At 42.9% G+C, this 12659-nt stretch overlaps 1 protein-coding gene across 2 annotated transcripts in view; it reads left to right on the top strand.

Moving 5' to 3' along the window:
• SLC12A8 (solute carrier family 12 member 8) overlaps positions 1-9140 on the top strand; it is a 608584-nt gene extending 599444 nt beyond the window's left edge. For both annotated transcript variants that reach the window (XM_069224286.1, XM_069224284.1), the window contains one exon: positions 5020-9140. In XM_069224286.1, the coding sequence (XP_069080387.1) occupies positions 5020-5229 (210 nt within the window). In that variant the 3' untranslated portion in view covers positions 5230-9140. The remainder of the gene's footprint in view (positions 1-5019) is intronic.
• The last annotated feature ends 3519 nt before the right edge of the window (positions 9141-12659 follow it).

Here is a 12659-nt window from a genome sequence, read left to right as displayed (position 1 = left end):
ATGATTCCTATCTTTCAGCCTCTGTCTTGGGTTTCAGTGAGACTGACTCCGAGGCTGCTGGGCCTCATGGCCTCCTGCATCCTGCTAGTAACACATGCAGGATGGCATATGTGGGCTCTGCAGTGGGACTTGAAGTTCCAGTGGGCGCAGCATCAGGGGAATCTCTCCGACATAGTCCAGATCTCAGAGGGGACTGCGAAAGACCTGCAGTGGTGGCTTTCAAATCCGCATTGGGTCCACTGCAGAGCCCTCTCCTTTCCCCAACCAGATTTATCTATAGTGACAGATGCGTCTCTTCTCAGTTGAGGCGGCAACATGGGAGAGGCGGAGATCAGAGGCCTCTGGTCTCTGGCAGAGTCTGGGTTCCATACTGTATAAATCTTCTGGAGCTACGGGCGATCAGGCTGGCGTTGAAAGCATTTCTTCCGTCTCTCAAAGGGAAAGTAGTGCAGGTGTTCACAGACAATACTACCACCATGTGGTACTGCAACAAACAGGGCGGAGTAGGGTCCTGGACCCTTTGTCAGGAGGCGCTATGCCTCTGGACATGGCTGGAACATCAGGGCATTACCCGGGTGGTTCAACATCTGGTGGGTTCTCTCAACGCCAGAGCGGACAAACTCAGCCATCGATACTCAGCCAATCACGAATGGCTTCTCTATTCCGAGGTAGCGCAAGGTCTCTTTCTGCAGTGGGCGGAGCCTTGGTTAGATCTGTTCACCTCCGCAAAGAACATGCAATGTCATCTGTTTTGCACGTTGGAGTTTCCAAGGCGGCACTCGCTCGGAGATGCTTTTCGTCTCGAGTGGAACTCCGGCCTCCTTTATGTCTTTCTGCCTATATCACTTCTGCCCAGAGTTCTCTAGAAGATCAGGAACAACCGGGCCCAAGTCATCTTGGTGGCTCCGGACTGGGCACGGAGAGTCTGGTATCCAGAGCTACTGAGCATGTCCATCGATCCTCCACTCAAACTGCCCCTTCGGGCGGATCTTCTGTCGCAGCAACAGGGGACGGTCCTTCACCTGAACCTGTCCAACCTCCACCTTCATGCGTGGAAATTGAGCGATGCCAGTTGATTGACTTTTGATCTTCCTCCCGAAGTCTGCAATGTTATCTTGGCAGCCAGGCGTCCCTCCACCAAAACTGTATACACCTGTCGTTGGAATGAATTTGTGGCATGGTGCACCAACAAATCTGTTGATCGCCTCTCTGCCCCTCCATCCAAGGTTCTTCTGTTCATTCTTTCTTTAGCTCAGCAGGGCTCTGCTTTGGGCACCCTTAAAGGGTATTCATCTGCCATTTTGGCCTTCCTTAGGTTACCTGATCAGCCCTCACTTTTTAAATCTCCTATTATGAGTACATTCCTAAAAGGCCTCACCTATTTATTTCCTCCCACTCCATTTATCATGCCTCAGTGGGACCTCAATCTTGCCCTTACTTATTTAATGTGTTCACCCTTTAAGCTGATGCACAATTGTCACTTGCGGCTCCTCACCTTCAAAACTGTCTTTCTTGTTGCCATCACCTCTGCTCGCAGGGTAATTGAGTTTCAAGCCCTTTCGTCTAAACCTCCATACTTGTCTGTGCACTCTGACAAAGTGGTATTGTGCACTAAGGCTTCCTTCCCTCCAAAGGTGGTCACACCTTTTCATATAAGGCCAGTCCATCACCCCTCCTACTTTCTACGCACCCCCACATCCTTCTCATGAGGAGGAGAGACTTCACCATCTGGACCAAAAAAAAACATTGGCCTTCTATCTTAATCGTACTAAAGATTTCTGGGTGGATGATCAACTCTTTGTCGGGTATGTGGGTGCTTCTTTGCATCAAAATGTGCTAAGCTTTGGCCAAAAAAACAACCCCCGCAGGGCTTGCATGCTCATTCCACCAGAGCAACTGCTGCTTCCACTGCGTTAGCACACAGAGTTCCTGTCCTGGATATCTGCAAGGAGCTACGTGGGCATCCCTGCACACGTTTGCTAACACTACTGCCTCGACAGTCAAGTCCATCGGGATGGCTACTTTGGTTGTTTGGTCCTACAGGACTTCCTAGTATGATTTTGGTTCGCAGCCCACCTCCGAGGATGGCATTGCTTGGGTATCTATTCTAAGGTAGGGAATCTGCAACTGGAAGTCTCTATCAGATATACAAGTTACTTACCTTTGGTGACAAATATCTGGTAGAGACATATTCTAATTGCAGATTCCTTAACGCCCACCCAACCTCCCCACTTGCAAACTGATTTCTAGGGACACGGATTCCCTTTTCAGGTCCTTAGCTCTGGTGCACCAATCTCAGTGTTCTTAGCAGCTCTGCGCTTTGGCATGGAAAGTCGTTAAAAGAAACTGACGTCACTGCGCAAAGGCGGCGTCTATATACTACTCCTGACGTCATCACGGTGACCACGATGCCCATGGAGTCGACCAACGCCACCTACCGACGCGCAAGTGCATTGCTCGAAGAAAAATCTCCGGATCCAGTCTGACGCCTAGGGGAAATTCTAACGTAAGGAATCTGCAACTAGAATATGTCTCAACCAGATATTTTGTTACCGAAGGTAAGTAATTCGTACATTATTTCCTAAACTAACCCTCCTTTGCAATCTTAGAATAAAATCAGATTGAAAATAGAACCAATAAGAATCTAATTCCATGATTTACAGCTAGCATGCAGCTCCTTGATGCCGGTAAATATGCTATATTAGAAAGCTTGCAATTTATGAACTAGGAGTAACAAAATGATCTCAGTGTCAAAAGCAGTGGTCAGTTTACCTTCCTAAATAAATACCAACCTGTGATCAGCATGTTACACGATGTGCTGTGCAGCAGGCATATTAACCCTCAATACTACTTAATGAGTCAAAACTGTGACTGCACAAAACACAGACCTCTACCAGTGCTGTGCTAACCACTAGTTATTTTATCGCTATTATAGTCCCCTTTAAATTGTTGGGCACACAATGATCTCTGTAGTAGGTGTCTTAACCCTATAAAATATTTTAAAATGCAGCCTCCTTGAGACTGATTAAGCAAACTAGAACAGATTTACTGTGACATGCTATTATTGCCAATTTCTGTATAGTACATTTTTCTTTTTATGTATATGACTCTGCTTTTCAACCTCCACCCCTTTCCTTTGCCACATATTGACCCCCAATTTATGGGTTTCAGAGTAATATTTTTCCAGTTCCTGCACCCCCCAATCAGCCCTAAGCTCACATTTAGCACCTGCCAAGAGCAGGTGTTAAATCTGGATGTTATCCACAAGCACCAGTACTTTTCGGAATTCTGCCCAGCAAAGCCGGGTCACCACAGTTATCATATAGTCCATGGGGATTAACTTGTACTTGCAGGAATAGCATGAGCAAATTCTGTATAGAATTTCATCATTGAATTGCACACTACTCGTAATCGGGCCCTGAGAACAATCTCAGGGCCTGATTACGACCTTGGCGGAGAGGATACTCACAAATGTGACGGATATCTCGTCCACCGTTTTACAAGTTCCACAGGCAGTCGAAGCTAGTGGCATGGAAAATGGGTGGGCAGCGAGTTGGGGGGGCGACAAACACAAAAAAAAATTTTTTTTAAAAACATACCTTACTCACTGCCTCCGCCGCATCCCTCCTTGGTCCTCATCACAACAGGCACAGGCTCCCAGCCTGCCCTGCGGCGAATCGTAACACTGCTTTCATGCTGCTGGCAATTGACTCCCTGGGGTTGGTGAGCACTACACAAATGTCAACCAGCGATTCAAGTGCTCAGCAACAGAAAGGTCTAAAAAATAGTGAGGACAATGGGGCATATTTATACTCCGTCAAAATGTTGACACACATTCAGGGCAAACCTTGCCCCATATTTATACAATGACGCCCACCCCGCGAACGTCAAAATCCCTCTGTGTGCATAATTTTCTGGATGCGGGAAACCGCCTTGCGTTAATGACATACAAGGTAGGCGTTCCCATCCAAAAAATGACTTTAAGGCCTGTGCGCCTTACTTATATTCCCGTGTCATTTTGACGCACAGGAGTGGGTGGGTCTTAAAAAACGGCACACAGCCTGATGTGTGCTGTTTTTAACGCCTGGGTGAGGGCAGGCGTTAAGGGACATGTGGGCCCACTTCCATGGTCTCTGACCACGGAAGCAGTCCAGAGGTACCCTTCCCTGCCCCCAGGGACACCCCCTGCTACCCTCGCCCACCCCTGGAGAACACCCATGGATGGGGGACCCATCCCAGGTAAGTAGAGGTAAGTTGGGGTAAGTATATATTTTTTTATTTTTTGTAAAGTGGCATAGGGGGGCCTAACTTGCCCCCCCTACATGCCACTGTGCCCAATGGCCATGCCAGGGGCCAGAAGTCCCCTGGGCATGGCCATTGGGCAAGGGGGTATGACTCCCGTGTTTGCTAAGACAGGAGTTATTTTAATGGGGGTTGTGCGCCAAAAAATGGCGCAAGTCCCGTTTGAGCCATGATTTTTTACTCAAACCTGACTTGCACAATTTTTTTACGCAAAACCCCCTTTTTTCCCTATGCCGGCGCTGCATGGTTTTTTACTCTGACCAGCCCGCAGCACCGGCTAACGTCAGTCCTTAAATAAGGCGCCTTCCTGGTGCGTTGAAATGGCGTTAGCCGGTGGTACATTTTTTTATGCAAACCAGCGCTGGTTTGCGTCAAAAAGTATAAATATGGGCCAATGTGTTATGTTGGTCTGTCTGCTTAAAGGGCACTGTTTATTGTAAAGTTGTGGTTCACTTAACTATCGTTATGCCCCATTTAACAGTAGTTGTTCAGACTGTAGCTATATCGTCGTTTTTATTTTTTTTATTTTCCTCTTCATTGGAATGTTGGATCGGTGTTCTGCATTCTGGGACTTGCTGGACGAGAGCTTTTGTATTTTTAAGCATTGACGCCTTTGTGCCAGGGGTTGGGGGAATCTATCTTGACACATTTAGAGCTGCAGCTGTTAGGGGGTGTACAACAAAAGGCGGTATCTGAAACTTTCTCAATTTGTTGCAGGAGGAGGCCTCCCCCCCAGGAACAGATATTTGTGACTCCCTCGTTTGCCGCGGTTGGCATGGAAACCACGCAGCTCACGGAAGAGAATGCAGATTTCGCCTCCCGAGGCCGCTACCACCATTCATCGTTTATCTGTACAGGGGAGTTTGTGAATCAGTTCAACTAGCCAGAAAGAAAGGCTTTCGATCCATTCATTTCAGTAGCCGATGAATTGCAATCGGAGCCCAGATGCCCAGAGAAGCAAGGGTGCAGCTCCGATATGTCCATGTTATCATCTCTGCCTTTTATTTTAAAACCTTTTTAATGCGTGTTAATGTTTACAAACATTGCAAGCTGCAGACGGGTCTGAAAGATACATGTGTCAAGATAAAAGGTATGGCATGGACATAAATGGATTTTTATGAGTTGCTACTAAGCAGCGTGCAGTGCAGTGATCTGTGAACATCACCGGCAGAATTACAATAAAGTTAACCACTGCAGAGTACATTTTCACCGTCAGGACATTTGCATATGCTGGTGAAACTGTTTGTAATTTGGGGCCGGTGGATTTGGAATTATGTTATTTACTGCACTGGAAACAATGTGATACAACAGGCATAGCTGAATTGTGAACATTTCTCTTTGCTGTGAATCTGCGGCATGCCTTGCCATGTTGCAGTCAAAAATATTTAACGGCCAGTTGCGTGTATGAATTTATCTGTAGAAGAAAATCTAGTTACATGAAGTGGAACAATTAGTCATCTAATTGCCAGATGCATGTACCTGAGTGTGTTTAATAACTTAATCAAGATACCGTTTGGCAGGCCTAATCGTGTGAGGACTAACGTGACAGGACTTTCACAGGTCTGCCCTCTGCAACGTCATTAAATACCCGTACACAACTAACTTGGAACTGCGGACGTATAAAAAAAAAAAAACACCACCAGTGATATATCCGTCCTTGTTTATTCAATATTAATTCAACCGGCGTTCCTGAAAGTAGTAGTTCATGTACCTCATCTAATTGTGCTTCGTTGCAGCACTGCACCTCACGGATGCTTGCATCTGCACACCTGAGTGCAGTGTGTTATTACATTAGGTCCCAGTCTGATAAAACTTGCTGTTGTTTACACGGGTTCCCGCCATCTTGGAGTTGGAAAGTCCCTTCACCACCACAAGCTAAATCACGCTCCACCCGCGCAATATGACATAGAGGCTCTATGAAATCACAGTGTTATTCTGTCATTTAAAGTGTGTAATACAACATAGATGCTGCACTTTCATGCTGTATGTAGAATATATCATGTAACCTGCACTTAATATGTAAAACTGTTTCAGGGCAAAAAATACAGACGCGATCTTGTAATGTTTATGTAAAGCCCAGTATAGTCTAAATTGTAATGTCACCTTCCAGTTTTGTTCATTGATGTGTTTTTTCTTAGGATCCTAATTCATACATAGTACCCAAACACTGATTTTGATAGTGAAACAAATAATGGCAGATCGAGGAACTGTAATGAATGTGAACTTAATACAAGATATTTAAAATCTCATGACGAAAAAGTTACTTAAGTGTGAAAGATATTTCCACAAAACAAACAACGGTTTGAACCACTGGCTCTTACCACCAGCCTGGCATTTGAATCAAGTTTGCATGGACAGTAGAAAAATAAATACGGATATGTAATTGCTTCATAAGGTGCAATTGCATAAAATGTGGAAGAAACACTGAAGACTAATGGTTTTCCCGCTTCTTGTGGTCAGAATTTCAGAGTTGGTGCTTTCCAAACCTCAAAATGTTACCTTTTTGCCCCTCCCAGGTTTTTGATCAAAAATAAGCATATTTTGTGTGTTGCTTTAATTTACAGCCATTGTAAATAAACCTTTGGAAAGGGAATAATTATTTCCATGCATTTGCTTTTGAACATGAAAAATTATCATAAAACAAGTTCCTTATTTGGATATGACTAGGGCATGTTCCCCAAGCGCTTAGCTTGATAATCTGATGGCAGGGAAATAGTTTGTTGGTAATGGCAGTCTAATATTTCTTTCATGTCCATGGATAAAAATCATTGAGATTATGAAAGTCTGTTTTCGTATTCTATGTGTACTGCTAGTGGACACTGCTGCAACGATATTTCTTCTATTTATTTGCCTCGTGCACAGCATATTGTGTACCAATAGTTTATTTCTGTGTCTGGAATGTTGGCAAAGTAATAATTCTGAATACAGTATTACTCTTCAACTGGTCTTTAAACTTCTGGCACTACAAATAGCTGTAGGACTCCAGAAATGTTATTTCAAAAAATCATCGTAACTAGAACAAGCTTAACATGTTTTCTTTAAGAATTGTTCTATTGGTATCATTATTACTGCGCCAAAATGTACTGAAATCCTAGCATATTAAGAACCATGAGTGTTCCCTCTTTTAAGATGTTGGATTTAATGCCTGATTGGGAAGCTAATTCAGTAAACTCATGTATTAAAATGGTAAAAATGTTGATTACACATAGAGGAAAAACAAATATAATACAACATTCCTGTGAGTTTGATGTGTTACGAATAAGAAGAATTGAAATGGAAGAGCCCACCAAGACAAATTTCAATACTTTTTGTACTAATATGTGGCTTGCTTTCAAGAATACCTGAAGCACAAAAGGACTAAAAACATTGTCGACTTTCAGTTGACAGTCCTACAGGTATTTCATGTCTTGGAGCAAAATATAAAACATCACTCATTTTTCGACTGCCTTTGAAACAAAAGATAGTCATCTCATGTTTCCAAAAGGATCAGCCCCTTGTTATCTGAAATGCAGGCAAAAAAATAATGTGCTAGTAAGAAATGGCCTAGGTTACCTCAAGGAAAGTGCAGGATAAGCAAACAACCTAATGCTTTATACTCAGGTGATTCTGACTCTTGATGAACACGTAATTGAATTAATTATTGGGAAATTCGGTCATCATTTTGTAATATTTGTGAGAATGAATTTACATTATTGGAAACAACCATATCACCCTATGTCTGCCTTATTTTTGTACCAAAAGTGAACAAATGGAGGGCGATCCTGAGTGCGGTCGAGTGACATTGACTATAGGGTAGCTAGCCGATTGTGATAATGAATTTACTAATGTTTTTATTAACACCGAACGTTACTCCTTTATTTTGTTTTATACATATTCTCCAATCATAATGTTTTTATGATTGACTGGTGATAACTGATGTGACAAACCTGTATACATCAATCAAAATAGTGGGGTTAAAAATACTGGCCTATTATTCTGTCCACCCGTGGGTCTACACAGTCACTTAAATAATGACGGCACACACATTTGAAAATTGTTTTTCATTTTTTGATGGTATGGAAGGTGTATGTCTTAGGCTACTATTCATTGGTTGATTTGAGATGGCAGAAGAAAGTGCAAATAGTCTACTAAAACATTTTGCTGTAGAAACAGAGCCTATTTGTAATTAGACTGGGTCAAACTATATGCATCACATTAATGTATGCAGAACTAGCATTTGGAGATGGAGGAATTCTAAGGTTCATGCATAGCAGAGTGCCTTCACCCTCTATAAGCATGCTTACTTAAACAATAAATATATTTAATTTGTATTGAAGTTGAAAGTCAACTGTCCAACACTAGAAATGCATTAGTGTCCATGTACAACTACACATTCCTATCCAGTCCCGGGTATAACATTTATCAAGCCTTTGGGGTAGGATAATCTCTCTTGAGGCCAGGGACCGCATAACTCACATACATTTTTTACCCACTTCTGTGAGGAGATTCCTAGGTTTATGAAGGGCTAATCAGCCTGGGGTATTTTGCATTTCCACTAAGCAAGGAAAATCACTGAAGGGCATTACTAATCTCTGCCAAATCAGACATGTGAACCCTCACTCATGAAACATCTGATGGACTATCAACCAAACTGCCTATACTCCAGACCTATTACGCTTAATTTAATTCTCCTCTCATTAAGGAAAAACTATCCACAAAAGACCATAATCAAGGACATTTGTCCACCTACAATGACTTGACCTTGGGATAATGCCGCATCTTGGCACAGTGCATGGGCCTCCAATTATATTTATGGTGTTGAGTGCGTCCATTTCTGTCTGGTATTTACATTTGGTCTTCTGTTTTAGAAGAAAGCGTCTAACGTGGAAAATTAAGCCCTTCCAACATGAGGAAAGCCAGCGTAATGTTCTCCTGATCGGAGATACAAAATAAAAGAAGACATCATCGATCAAGAGAACATTACGCTGGCGTTCCTCATTGTGGGTACGGCTTAATTTTCCACGTTTGCCACTTTCTTCAAAAATAGAAGAACACATGTAAATCCCAGACAGAAACGGACGCACTGAATGCCATAAATATAATTGGAGGCCCATGCGCTGTGCCAAGATGCAACATTGTCCTAAGGTCAAACCACTATGGTAATTCTGCTAGGACACAACCATTCCCCAGGTCATTGTTTGTCCTGATGAGGTCCTAGTACGCACGTCAAAGGGTCGAAACGTCATCAACAGCAAACAAGACAGGCATTATTTGTCTTTACCGAAATAAGAGGATTTTCTTTATGTGTATTGATTTCAAATGTTGTGTTAAAGTTGCCTTTTTATATGATACACCACTGACTGATGAAATAACAGTGGCTGTTCAGGATTTGCGGTTTTCTTTTAACTTGGGGTGCACTGTCTTCACTATTGTGTTTTTTGTGATGATTATGAAAAACATCTTACGCTTTGGTGATTATTTACAATAAAAATATGTGTTTGTTACACATCGAAGTACTGGTTGCTATGTGTAAAACTGAGATGTTATTTGACATAATTGACAATTTGCCCTACTTGAGTATCCTTTTCTGATTAATTCAGAACCGAATTTCTGCTTGAATGTAAACTTTTTTCCAAGTGAGTTTCACATGAATCTGTGTTTTTCCTTGAGCATCTTCAATAAAGCATGTCTATCTTTATAAGAAGATGATTATTGTAGCATGATTGCACCCTGAAACCGTTTAATATGAAGGGAATTTGGTTCCTGTCTGCCTGGTTCCTGTATCCAAACAAATCCCAGGCACGTAGGACTCATTGCTAGATGCCTTTGGGAGGTGTGGGAGACACACCGGTGGGCCACCTCACTGCGCGCTTATCTTACCTTCCGGCAGTCGGACCATCAGTGCTACCGCCTGCCTGTGTGTTCTTCTCCATGGGGAGGGGTCTCTTAGGGAGACACCATCAGCGTTTCCATTCTTGCAAGCCTTCTTTCTCCCATAGTTCCCTGGTAAGGAGCTCTGGGTCTGATATTTAGCCCATTCAAAAATGGCTGCCACCTAATACTTCCAATAGGGATTTTTCCAATCCAACGTGGTGAATTTGGTATTTCCTACTTTCTTGGTTATAAAACGAGGGACGTTTTTATTGTTCTTGGGTCAAAACTCTTAGAGCTCTCTTGCCTTGGTGTTCATTGTTCCTGACTATGCTGGTGTTTTCCAAGTTTAGTCAGTCCTTCTTTTCTGATTTCAGTATTCCCTCTACCACAGTGCCACCCATTGAGCTTTGTCTCCTGGTCTTCATTCCTGATTCCAGTATTACTTCTGCTCCACTGTCTTCGGTTGTCCCTTATCTCCTGGTACCTTCCTTGGCTTCACCTTTTGGAAATCTGCCACAACCTTGTAGGGTTTTCCCCTCTGGCGTTTTTCTCTCTCTGGGATTACTTCTGGAGGGTACTTGCTACATAGACACTTCCTCCCGTAGGAGGAAACATAGCTACTAGAAGGGTTGCCCATACTCCAGGCAGAGCAAGACAGTCAAGACCCGAAACTTTCCATCAGCCTACAGCCAGAGATTCCTGACTAGGCATCTGAATTGTGACAGGTTCAAATAATTATTGTATTGAATAGAAGATCTGAATAAATGGTTTTCGAAAGCGCTTGTTTCATTAAGTACTTTTGTTTGAGACAGGTAAGGCCTGTAATACAAGCAGACGTTTATAGACTTTGTAGTTGTACGAACACTCCCCTGACTACAACATCTGATGACATTAGAAACGCTACTCTAAAATCTGTCCGAACTAAGCCTTGCCCAGTGGTGATTCTGAAGGCTGTTGCCCTACGTGTTGCACCAGACCCATCTACAACATTGTCACTTTGTCCTTTAGGTCTGGCAGTGTCCCTAGCTCCTGCAAGAGAGGTTTGGTCACTTTGTTCTTGAAGAAAGCCAACTTTGAACCTATAAAATCGAAAAACTATAAGCCTATTTCTCTTCTTCCTCCAAGATTATTAGGAGAGCCTTATCCAAGCTGCCGTCTATGTTCCTGGAAGAGCATTTATTTAGTGATGGGTCACAAGCCAGCTTCCACCCATTAAGCAGCAAGGAGTCAGTGTAACAGGCCATACTAGATCAGCGTACAGGCTGGTCTGATGCTATTAGTTCAGTCTGCTCAATTTGACTGTGAACTGTTCTGTTTTTGTGAGCCACATTTGTGCTGTTTACTTGTGGGCTCATCCAATCAGTCACAATGGTAAAGCTCTCGAACTTGGCCTGCTTAAATCTCTGATTAAGACACTTCAGCACACTCAGAATATGGCATTGAGACTAGCTGTCGTCTTCTAAAATTTGATTACAGGTCTGAAGCTAGACAGTCTTTGTACCAGCTTTTGCTTAAGCCACACATCCAGTCATATTTTCTGCTTGATTCATTCAGCACTGTACAAATCAGAGCCAGTCTTCCTGTCTAGGCTGGTGGCCATTCATGCCCCAGTCAGGTTTCTGCACCCTGACATGCTGAATCTGCTTCTGACCCTTGCTTCAAGCAGGTGCGCTGTGGTGAGGAGCATTCTGGGTCCCCAGACTAAATTTGTGGAATGAATTATCAATCAAGCTTCATATAATGGAAAATCATGTATAATATTTTTATGTTCTGCCTGTTTGATCTCCCCTGCTGGATCCTAGAGCAAGGATACCTTTTGCGATAGTGTATTTTAGAAGTAAATGCATAAATAAATGAGGGCAGAAATGTGTATGTGGATTTAACTCGATTCTTCTTTGGTGATCACTAGGGGCAAATATATAATTCATTTTTATAAATCTGTCATTCTTTAGATTCAGGGAGCACATGTTGAATTTCCTCGACTACGTGGGGGAAAATCGATACATCGCCTCCACGGCGTGTTTCAGAACCACCACAGCGCTCCCACACTAGGATTTTAAGTTACTTTGGTTCAGCAAGGCCAACTGCAACCCTGAAGCTGGCCCGCGCTCTGTCCCGGACATCCTGAACTATTGACTTTGTACCAGTCTAGCACAACCAGATTGCCCAAGTTGCCACTTTTTACTGCTTAGCTCTTTTATACAGTTTATTCTTTAAAAAAATCATAACTTTAGTTCTACTTATCGGATTTTTGTCGTTTTGGTCTTCTTCCTTTTATTATGTAAGAAATGTGGTGTCTTTTTGTGTGGTGGTGAGCACAGGTTCATTTAAGGTATGTTCATGACTTACCTTGACTAAGATTGTGGTTCCTGCTTGGACAGGCTGCATACCTCTGCCGATGAGAAACCTAATTTCTAACACTTAGTCAAGCAACAACCAGATTTCCAGTCAGAGTAAGTATCAGGCAAACACTAAATTAACCTCTGCTCACTCTTTGGTTGTTT

The sequence above is a fragment of the Pleurodeles waltl genome, chromosome 3_1 (genome assembly GCF_031143425.1).
Source record: "Pleurodeles waltl isolate 20211129_DDA chromosome 3_1, aPleWal1.hap1.20221129, whole genome shotgun sequence".
In the NCBI taxonomy this organism is placed as follows: domain Eukaryota; kingdom Metazoa; phylum Chordata; class Amphibia; order Caudata; family Salamandridae; genus Pleurodeles; species Pleurodeles waltl.
The sequence above is the reverse complement of the archived record's forward strand: the minus strand, read 5'-3'. Positions and strand labels throughout refer to the sequence as shown.